The sequence below is a fragment of the Octodon degus genome, unplaced genomic scaffold (genome assembly GCF_000260255.1).
Source record: "Octodon degus isolate 3935 unplaced genomic scaffold, OctDeg1.0 scaffold00012, whole genome shotgun sequence".
NCBI lineage: Eukaryota > Metazoa > Chordata > Mammalia > Rodentia > Octodontidae > Octodon > Octodon degus.
The window spans coordinates 14,994,973-15,006,783 of record NW_004524588.1 but is presented as its reverse complement, the minus strand read 5'-3'; the positions used below and the strand labels follow the sequence as shown (position 1 = coordinate 15,006,783).

General features: G+C 37.6%; 1 protein-coding gene across 1 annotated transcript in view; it reads left to right on the top strand.

Annotated features, from left to right (window-relative positions):
- The window catches only part of Atm (ATM serine/threonine kinase), a 137,159-nt gene that overhangs the window by 11,214 nt on the left and 114,134 nt on the right, over nt 1-11,811 (top strand). Inside the window, exons 5-8 of the mRNA XM_004626220.2 lie at nt 2,784-2,948; nt 6,998-7,163; nt 8,903-9,141; nt 10,705-10,868. Coding sequence (XP_004626277.1) covers nt 2,784-2,948; nt 6,998-7,163; nt 8,903-9,141; nt 10,705-10,868 — 734 coding nt within the window. The remainder of the gene's footprint in view (nt 1-2,783; nt 2,949-6,997; nt 7,164-8,902; nt 9,142-10,704; nt 10,869-11,811) is intronic.

Genomic DNA, 11,811 nt, shown 5'->3' with positions numbered 1-11,811 from the left:
TGGAGTGTTGTGGGGATCGAACTACAGCAAACTGAGGCTGCCAGCATTGTGGAAGCAGCCACTTAAAGAACTGAGCTAGGGCTGGGCCCCCACAACTGTCTTTCTCTCCCTCTCTTTTTTTTTTTTTTTGTATTTTAGTACAGGGTCTACAGGGTCTCACTATGTAGATCTGACCCCTAGTGATCCACCTGTGTTCAGCCTCCCGAGACCTGGAATTACAGGAAGAGCAACTATGCCCAGTCTGAATGGCCCAGTAGTTGGGGCCAGCACAGCAGGGCGGGGATCAAACCCTGGTCCCTGTGTCTGCCTAAGCAGGCTCTTTAATCAGCTGAGCTATTTGGCCAGCCCTCTTCTCATTTTTTAAATTGCCGAGGCTTGGCTCAAACTTACAGTCTCCTTCAGCCTCCTAGACTACTAGGATTTTTTTTTTAAATGATATTAAATGTTTATTTATTTATTTATTTTGGTAGAACCGGGGATTGAACTCAGGCCCTTACGCTTGCCAGGGAAGCGCTTATTCCACTGAGCCATCTTTGTAGATGTCAGCCACCACACCTGCCTAGCAGCATAATTCTTTACACTTCTCAAATTTGGCAAAGAAAGGAATATATTGGGATAAAGAACATAGGAAAATAGGATTTCGGGACCGGGGAGATAGCACAGTAGAATAAGCACTTGCCTGGCAAGTGCAAGGGCCTGAGTTCAATCCCCGGTCCCGCCAAATAATAAAAAAATAAATGAGGCCTGGGAGATGGCTCAGTAGAATAGCGCTTCCCGGGCAAGCGCCGGGGCCTGAGTTCAATCTCCAGTTCCACCAAAAAAAAGAAAAATAGGATTTCATCCTAATGCTAATTCATTTATATTCAGATTTGTATTGAATTTCTACTCTTAGGTGAGAGGATTTAGTAATACAATGGGCATTATAGATAAAACGTAAGGATTATAAGAGGGATGCACAGCTATTAGAGAAGACAATATGGTTGTGTATTTCATTGTTTCTAACATAAGCCATTAGTAGAGATTATTTTATAGTGATGTCACTTTGTAGGTGTTTACTGTAGTCAGATACTTTTGAATATGAGTACTCATAAAAAAATTCTACTTTATTATATTTAATTTATTTCTTGAGACAGGGTTTTATTCTTAATTCAGGTTGGCTGTGAACTTACTGTGTAAGCCGCGTTGACCTTGAATTTATACCATTCCTGCCTCAGCGTACTAAATGTTGGGATTATAGGTGCGCTACCACACCTGGTGAAAATCCTAATTTATAACATTACTATGTACATAATGAATTGCTGTCTGTACATAGCTTATAGAAATTTCAAGATTAAATCAGGTATGAAAGTATGACTTGCTGAAAATTATTTTTAAATGTTTTGTCTGAGAATATTAATATGGAATTTTCAGAATTTCGAATGTGTATGCTGTTAAATTACATGTTATATCCTATTATAAAACTTGAAAATAATTTTAATATTCAGCATAAGTAGCTTCTTTGTAATCTGAAGTTATTTTAATATATTCACCATCCTAAAATTACCAAGAAATGTTGGATCATTTAAAACCTAACACCAGACATTTTGAGTTATTACATATTACTGAGTTATTAAATGATTATTTTGGCTATATACGTCTGCATGAATTGGTAATCTTTTCTAAAGGGGTTTAATAATAAGTATTTTTTACTATGGGCCATAGATGAGATATGATTAAGAAAAGTTCGATGTTCAATTTTAAAATTATTTATTAATAATAATTTATTATCAAGGTCAACATGCCATTAATTCCCATCAAAATGCTACCCTTGACTTCAAACACTTTTCCCATTATTCTTCCACTTTCTCGAGCAGTTCTGGAAGCCCTCTTTCTTACTTTTAGTTGTACGCTTATATTGCCTTGGTGTTCTTAATCAGTTTAAAACTCTAACCTTTCATGGTCATTTTGACCTGGCAAGAGCCAGAAGATATGTAGTGCCGGATTTGGGGAATAAGGCAGATGACAGCGTAGTTGTGATGGTGGATAAAACTACTCATCCATTCTCAGGAATTTTCTATGTATACCCATCATTTCCCAAATAAACCCTTAGAATATTCAGAGTTAACCGTGGCATTCCTGGGTACAAATTCAGCTTGCATAATTCGTCAGAGTCAAAAAACCCCTACAGTATCGCATTGATACTACATCATGATTGGTGGGCCTTTTTGTATGAGAACTGTATGACTTCTACTGAGAACTCTGTAATTTGGTCTCATGATCTTAGCCATAGACCTGAGTTTCATTTTCTGTGTTGATATTTCTTTATAGGTAAAATATGAAGTGGCATGATGACATGACTAATGAACTGTTCCATGATTTACAGCACACTGTAGGGTACCTTTTTTGAGCTGTAGCTAAAAAATGACAAAACTGCTGCAAACATGTTGAAGCTCGCTGTACACTGTTAGTAAGGCTTGACTCTCATATTAAAGTTGGCCGGCACTTGACAGCACCATTACCTTACCTTTGGGTCACACCTTTGTATTCTCTGTCTCAGCTCCTGTGTTGTTTTAGCATAAAACCAGCCATAGATAATAGTAAATGCTTGAACCTGCCTGTGTTCTAATATAACTTTAAAAAAACAGACTAAATTTTGATCTGGTGCCATGGTTTGCCGCTCTATGGTCTAGGAAGAGTTAAGAGTAATTGCTGAAATTAAATTATTACAAGTTATTGCTGTTTTAAATGTTCTGTTTACTTTGTTAAGTTGCATATTTTTATTTACTTGTTTGATTTTTAAACAGGAGGACCTAGGCTAAAATGTCAAGAGCTCTTAAATTACATCATAGACACAGTGAAAGATTCATCTCACGGTGTTATTTATGGATCTGATTGTAGCAAAATACTGCTGAAAGACATTCTGTCCATGAGGAAATACTGGTGTGAAATATCGCAGCAACAGTGGCTAGGTATGTCTCTCCCTCTTGCCCCCCATTACTGAGTGTTGAACCCAGGCACCGTGCATACTAGAGAAGCACTCTACCACTGAGCTCTTCCTCTTGCCCTAGATATGTCTTGAAGGTTGTTGTGGAGTTTTGTCTAGTTAAATGAAATTTTACTAATTAACATGTTCCCAGTGCCTTGAACCGCCATAATAGTCCCACTGGGAAGTTTGTACTGCTGATGGTACAAATGAATCCAACCACTTTTCTGATATTTTTATTTTTTATTTTTTTAATTTATTTATTTATTTGTGTGTGTGTGTGTGTGTGTGTGTGTGTGTGTGGCCAGCTCAGCCCACCAGGGGGCGGGGCTGGCTGGCATGTGGTGCTGGGGGATTGAACCATGGTCCCTTTGCTTTGCTAAGCTTGTTCTAAGTAGGTGCTTTAGACCACTGAGCCATCTCACCAGCCCCAATTTTTTTTTTTTTTATTTTTTTTATTTTATTTTGTGCGGAACTGGAGATTGAACTCAGACCCTTGCGCTTGCCAGGGAAGCGTTTATTCCACTGAGCCATCTCCCTGGCTTGATATTTTTAGTAATACAGTTAATAACAAGCCACGTGGGACAGTCATACACATGTATCATTAGTAGTTCAAGCCACTTGACAGTAAGACATATAAATTAAAATCATATGAACCTGTGAAAGCAGTCTGTATCACCCAGTTAACTTCACTGTTCAAGATTACTGTAGTGAAATTATATAGTTACAGAATCTGGTCCTTAATTTTTTGCTTTTTTTAGGACTGGGGATATAGCTTGGCAGCATATGTGCCTGCCTGGCAAACACAAGGTCCTGAGTGTGATTCCTGGCACCAGAAAAAAAGAAAAGTTTTCTGTTTTTTGAGGCAAGGTCTAACTGTGCATTCCAGGCTGGCTCAAAGTCATGATGATCCTCCTACTTTAACCTTCCAAGTGCTGGAATTATAGTTGTGCACCACCACTCCCAGCTCAATTTTTATTTATTATTTACTTTCTGAATTATTAAGTCATTATTGATGTTATGTGCCTGTCAGCACCAGAATTACAGATTTAAAAGATTTTATCACTGTCCTCAGGGAGTTGGTAGTCAAGTGCTATAGAAAAATGCAAGGAAATGAAAAGTTGTAATGCCATATGGCAGTGATAGCAAAACCTTTCAGACACCAAGTGCCCAAAATGCAACCTGAAACTTTATTTATCAGAAAGTTCCGGCACTTTTCCTTTGTGCACTGCTGTCCAGTTCTCAGCTACTGGGGTAGTGCACATTGATAAGAGAGGTCACCATTGTCAAGTAACAGATATGTGTGTGTGTGCATGGGTACACAGACTATTGCATTTAAATTGAACCATTATTAATGTAGGAGGGGAAAATCTAAAAGAGAGATATAAAAGTAAAAGCATTCCTATAGTCACAGCATTTGGGACCATGAGGCCAGTCTGGGCTACTTCAAGGCCATCCTGAACTATATGCCAACTCTATCTCAAGAAGGAACATTTTAACTTGAAAGGGATGGAATGGAAATCTAAAGTTTTGGGTAAGTTAAAAGATCAGGCAATTTTTTAGAAAACAGTATGTAGATTCTGTGATTTACCAGCCTCATAGAATGTATAGTAGAAAGGGCTGGCCAAATAGCTCAGCAGATTAAAGTGCCTGCAAGCTGGCCCAGGGGCCCAGGTTCTATCCCGGCCCATGGTGCTGGCCCTGCCCCTGGGGCACGCTGAGATGGCAATTGAGACTGGGCCTGGTGGCACACCTGTAATCTCAGCACTTGGAAGGCTATAAATGGGAGAATCACTACGAGTCCGATGTAGTAGTGAGACCCTGAACACCCTGTAGACCCTTCTCTAAAATATATATAAAAAAAAGGATAGAGAAGAATCTTGCATTTTTGCCAGTTTGTACTTAGAGACTACCAAGGAAGGAAGTTATGATCAGACTGAAACATTTCCGTTTACTGATTTCAGAGGTAGAGCAATTCTGAGAGGGTTTAATGGAAAAAGTAGGATTTGCTGTTGAAGTAATTTTAAGACAGGTATCAAGTTCCAGTGTACTAGTTCTGACAATTTAGAGACTTGGTCTTTCTCATTGAATATTTAGATTAAAATTTCCTAACTAAATTAAAGCATATTTATATTTTTCATTGACAGTTTCTTATTTCATAATGAGATATGAGCCCAAAAAACCCCCCATGAGTTAATCAGTGCCTTTACCTCTCAGTTACACTACACTTTCCATCAGAGCCCTCCTCACCTGGTGAAGTGATTTCTGAGGCGTCATTAGGGGCTGTTGCTCTGAGTGCATGTCAGCTTATGTCCCAAGAACATGGCCCGTGGCACTTTTTGGAGAATAAGCCAGTGATATTTAGAATAATCAGTCAGATGTCTCACTAGAGTGGTTTAGTCATATTAAGTTGGAAGAAAACAGAAACAAAGGTTTTATTCTCTTGTCTCTTTGATGTGATTCTGACCTCTAGTATGTCAAAATCCTCTTTTGATTTTTTAAAACTATTTTTTTTTTAAAAAATGTATTTAGAACAAGGTCTACAGAGTTTCACTATGTAGATTGGATTTGTAGTGATCCTCCTATTCTCAGCCTCCCAAGCACTGGGATTACAGGCATGCACCACCACGCCTAGTCTCAGGGGCTGTCTCAGTGTGCCCCTGGGCTGGGCTGACAGGGCATGCCAGGATCAAACCCCTGCCACTGTGTTCTGCCTAAGCAGGTGCTTTAATCTGCTGAGCTATCTGGCCGGCTCTTGAAACTATGACATAATCAGCCTATTTGCTAAATCATTTTTCTAGTTCTCCAACATTTTCTTCTCTGATGAATATTTTATTGAAGAATTCATGTTGCTGTTCAGAATATGTTTGGTAAGGTTGGTGATTGAAGCCATGATTATGAACATTATCTAGGTTGAATGTAAATATAAAAGTTGAAATCAGCTTACTGATTCTATACAATGCCTTGTTGGGATTTTGATAGGAATTGGATTGAATCTATTGATCTGTTTAGGGTTATCAGGCAGTATAGCTATGTAGAACCTTCCAAACCATAAATGTATGTCTCTGTTTATGTGTAGCTGTTGTTTGTTCGTTCTTGCTTGCTTGCTTGCTTTCTTTGGTATAGGGTCTCTAATGCAGTTCAGACTCATAGTGATCCTCCTGTTTTCAACCTCCCCAGCACTGGGATTTCATGTGTGTGCCACCACACTTGGTCTTGGTGGCCAGCTCAGTGCACCTGGGGATGGGGGACAAGGCTGGTGCAGGATGTGGTACTAGGGATCGAACCCCTGTCCCTGTGCTTTCCTAAGCAGGCACTTAGTCCACTGAGCTATCTTGCCAACCTTTGATTTCTTTATTGTGTGTAATTGTCAGCATATAGATTTTGGTTTGTTTTCTTAGATTTATACTATAGTAGTTTAAAGGAGGAGTTTTTTGTTTGTTTGGGTTTTTTTTGGTGGGGGTGCTCAGGATGCCTTTAGTGAGAGGCCTGGTTTGGCTTGAGGATGAGAGGATCAAACCACAGCATCCTGAGCCTGACTGCCTTGTTTCAGCAGGCACTTAAACACCTGCTGGTGTATAATGGGCAGGCCCCCACTATAGTAGTTTATATCCCTTCTTACATTGCTTTTGGGACTGGGAAACAGATGGAAAAATTTAAGTATTCTACTTGCTATCATTTGTTAGGTTATAAGCAGAGTAAAATCTGAGAACCTTTGTTGTTCATGGCACATTTTACAAAAATTAATCAAGTATCATTAATCACAGCAAAAACTATAGTACACATTTTGTTTTAAGCTTTTTTAGGCCTACATAAGGAACATAAGCTTAAGTTGATTATCTGAGGTTAGGCTTTTAAACTAAAGCTGTCATACTGTACTATCTTAAATACTGTCTGTAGTTGGTGATATTTTAAAGAGATTTTTATACAAAACTAAATGTTGACCAAGTCCTTTTACAGCATTAGATCAAAATAGAGCAATTAAAAATTGTAAAAAATAAGATTTTATTTTTATTATCTTTTTTTTTTTCCTAGAACTGTTCTTTGTGTACTTCCAGCTGTATCTCAAGCCTTCACAAGACATTAATAGAGTTTTAGTGGCTAGAATAATTCATGATGTTACCAAAGGATGCTGTTCACAAACGGATGGATTAAATTCCAAATCTTTAGATTTTTTTTCTGAGGCTATTCAGTATGCAAGGTAATCTAATCTTGTTTTGTTCTATATTGAAATTCCTTTTGATTTTATTGATAAGACCATGTTTTAGATTCTGTAACTAAAAATACTGTTTTTAACACAATTATTTCTACAGATTAAGGAAGCAGTGTGATTATGCCATAGTAGTGTGTAGTATATTATTGACTCGTATCCTTCAACATTTAAAAAATTTTTGATAAATATGGTGTGTGTAAATTCCTGGGGTACTGTGTAATTTTTCAGTACATACATAAAATATGACTGTTGTCTCATTCTGTACAAAAATAAGCTCAAAATACAAACCTTAAAAAAAACAAAAGGAGAAAGAGCCACCTAAATGTTAGATGTAAAACTGTGAACTTAGAAGAAAGCAGGAAAAGCACTTACGGTACTGGTATAAGCAGTGTTTCTTGGGATCATTTTTCTAATTTTTGGTTAAGATTCCAAAAAGCACAGGCAAAACCAGACAAAATAGATTAAATAAGCTATGAATAATTAAAAGGAAACAGCAGAATATGACTGCATCCACAAAATGAGGGGAAATTTTACAAAGTATCCACGTTACAGTAGACTAATAAAAACAATATCAAAGGAGCTTTAAAAGCTCAGTAACAAAGAACCCATAAATAATCTTACATTCAGACAAAAGATATGAATTAGACAGTTCTCAAAAAAAGAATTTCAAATGCCCGCAAATTTATGAAAAGTACTAGCCCCTGTCCTCAGGGAGATCACAGTCAAAATTGCAGTGTGGTGTAGGGGTGGGGATAACTGCAGGAACTAACTGTGCTTGCCTAGCATGGTCATGGCCTGCGATTTGGTCCCTAGCAGTGCAGACAAAGCAAAGCAACTGGCAAGGATTTGGAGAAAAGTGGGAATGCAAAATACCACCTTTTAAAAAGATATTTTAGGGGCCAGGGAGGTAGCTCAGTATAAGTGCCTGCCTGGCAAGCGCAGGGTCCTGAGTAAATCCCCGGTACCACCAAAAAAAAAAAAAATTTTTAGTAGAGCCGATAAATTCCCAAACAATTCAGGTTCCACATACCTTTGATTCTAGCCAGTATGCAGAACATTAAATTATATTCTGAAGTTAAGTCTGCCTGATATTCTAATGAACTGGAAAGTTAAAGATCCACTAAGTAATTTCATTGTCTTAATCTTGAGAATAGAGATAGTTAGCATATTGAGAATTTTAGAAAGATACATTTTGAAAAATCAACATCAAGCCAGCCAGATAGTTCAGTGGATTAAAGCACCTACTTAGGCAGACACAGGGGCCAGGATTCGATGGCCCCCCCCGCCCCGCCCCGTGGGCTGAGAGGGCCTTTTAGACTGGGTGTGGTGGCGCATGCCTATAATTCCAGTGCTTGGGAGGCTGAGAATGGAGAATCACTCAAGCCCAGTCTACATAGTGAGACCCTGTAGACCCTATACTAAATGCATAAAAGAAAAAAATTAGTATCATTCACATGCTATTATTCAGTTTAAAATGTGAAACACTTTATAAATAGTAGGTGTTATAAATCAGCTTTCTGTATTTGTAGGCGGTGTTCGAAAAGCAGGGAGAGCTAACAGTAATCTCTTAAGACCAAATAAGAACTACATTTTTATTGTTATGTGAAGTTATGATTTTTTTAGTTTCTTGAATGGTTTTCAATCTAAAGCTATTGTCTGAAACTTTTTTTTTCTACCCTGTAGCATGTATGCTTGTTGCAACAAGTTGAATTTGTTTTTTGTTGCAGACAAGAAAAAAAATTTGCAGGTCTAAATTATATCTTGGCAGCCCTTATTATCTTCCTCAAGACTTTGGTTGTTAACTTTCGAATGCGAGTGTGTGAACTAGGAGATGCAATTCTTCCTACATTATTGTATATTTGGACTCAGCCTATACTTAATGATTCCTTAAAAGGAGTAATTATTGAATTTTTTCAGTTGCAAATGTCTGTCCATCACCCGGGAGGAGCCAAATCACATGAAAAAGGTATGAAAAAGTTTTGTTTTGAATTTACTTCTTCATTAAGATGTACAAGCTTAAATATAATATTAGTATTCTGTACAAATATATCATATTTCTCTGAATTGCTTTGCTTGATAAGTTATTAATCATTAGAATAGTGTTTATGCGTTTGTATAATTTGAGTCATAACAAATTATATCATGCTTTCACATTTGTTTAATACAATATTATCATGAGAAATAAAAACCTGAGATACTGCCTGTGACTTCCAGTAGCTGGTTATCCATTAACAATTATTTTAGTAAGAGGTGACAAGGATTATTGGGTCAGATGATACGGGGAAAATAAGATCTTACTTATCTACATATTGCTTTTATTAGAAAATAAAATCAATGGACTGAAAAATAGCCAGTCAGATTATTCAGGAACCCAGAAGGTTATGTCTGTATTATTTCCATAGGAGTGTAAGATAGTAAAGCGAACAGCTGCTTCACAGTTACTTTATCTCAGGCCTTTTGCTGGAAAGACCAGAAATGAATCAGTTGAATCAAGTCCTCCCTGATTCCTTTGCATTTTTATTTTACTGGAGTGTTTTGCAGAGATGGTGGAGTTTTTTTCAGTAAATCAGAGCTTCACTGGGTAGGACTAAAGCTAAATGAACTCCTTAATGCTCCATGCTTGTCTTTGGTCTAGTACCAGCCTTTGGACCAAATCATAATGGCTAGTGCAATAATCTAAGACAGTGTGCTGCACTGAGTAATAAGTGCTACAGTAAATGAATACTGTTATAACCATTTTTTAATTAAAAGTAGCTATCTATGCGTCATGGACTCTTCCAGAACACCTATTTAGATATCTGTATAGCCCATAAAAGTACAATACGTGAAAAAATAAAAGTCTTTGTAGTGTTTCATGTTTCACCTACCTCTCACCAGTAGTGTAGATCAGGCATTTATTTTATTTAATTTTATTTTGTCAGTGATATTGTCAGAAAAGGAATTAGTCTTGTTTTAGTTACTTTTGTCTTGTTGCTGGGACAAAATACCTGACACTCAAAAGTAAGGAAGGGGAGGTTTATGTAGCTCAGAGTTCGTAGAGGTTTTAATCCATAATCATCTAGCTCCAAAGCAGGGTTGGCATGGCAGAGCGGCAGCAGTGCGTGGCAACAGAAGACAGCACAAAGCAGTGGTAGCACAAAAGAGAGGGACAAACCTCTTTTCCTCCCTGGGCCGGGTGAGCACTCAGGCCATCTCCTTGCCCTCCTCTTGCACAGGCTCGGGGTGTTTACAAAGCGAGGACCCTGGCCCTCTGCTGCGTCCTTCAACTTCTAAACTTCTCCTTTATCATATCCTGGGTGGTAAACAGCCTCCCTAGGGCAGGTCCTCTACACCCTGGGGTGTAGAACTGCTGAGTCACTTAGTTAAGCTTCTAAACTTCTCAAGTTGACTCAGTGTATCAACCATTGTAGTACTGAATAGGCTAGAACAAAATGTCTAATGTTGATGTACTTTCACAGCCAAATAATTTACTTGGCAGTATGAATGGAATACATATGCAAATTGTATTTTAATTTTTCTTGGATTTTAGGTGCTTATAAATCAGCAAAATGGCAAAGTATTGTATACAACCTATATGATCTGCTAGTGAATGAGATAAGTGATATCGGAAGGAGAGGAAAATACTCTGCAGGACCTCGTAACATTACTGTCAAGGAAAATCTGATTGAATTGATGGCAGATATCTGTCACCAGGTATAGTTGATGTCACATCTGATTTTTCTGAGCTTTAAAAATCTAGGTTATCATGAAAAACTGAAAAATTAGTCTGTATATGTACTGTTCCTCTCAAAATATACTTCTTTGGAATAATTATTTTTAAGATTTGAAATAACTCCTATTTATTTATTTGTTTATTTTATGTATTTGGTACAAGGCCTCAAAATCCAGCACGGACTTATAGTGATCCTCCTATTTTCAGCCTCCCTAGTGCTGGGATTACAGGCATGCACCATCATGCCTAGTCTCGGTGGCCAGCTCAGTGTGCCTGGGGGAGGGGGCAGTGTGGCATGTGGTACTGGGGATCAAACCCAGGTCCCTGCGCTTGTCCAAACAGGCACTTAGTCCCCTGAGCTATCTCACCGGCCCTCCTGGAATAACTCTTTCAAACCGCTTTTAAAAGATAACTTTTGCACATAATGAAAACTAATAATGAGTTTTGACATTCTTCTTAAAAGATCGTTGATAAGAAATAAAATGATTTAAACCTTCATAGATTTTTTAAACTGAACTAAAATTTACATAGAATGAAATTCACACACTATTTTAAAGTGTACCACTAATCTTAGTGTCTTTACTATGTTGTGAAACCATCTCTGCTGTCTAATTTCAGAGGGTTTTATTGTCTCCGGAAGAAACCTTCTCTTAAGTTCTCCACTTTTCACTTAGCCTCTGACATCCATCTTTCAAGTCTATGGATTTACTTGTTTTGGATTTCACTGACATTTAATTTTATGATATGTCCTCTTGTACCTTTGCTTTCCTTCATTTGTCATAATGTTGTACCACAAATCAGTTACTCCTTTTTTGTTGTTGTTGTTGTTCTTTTGTATGACTCCAAACTATTTAAGTTTGTGGATGTACTACTTTTTTCTTAACCATTCATCAATTGATGGCCTAATGTTTCTTTTTTTTTTTT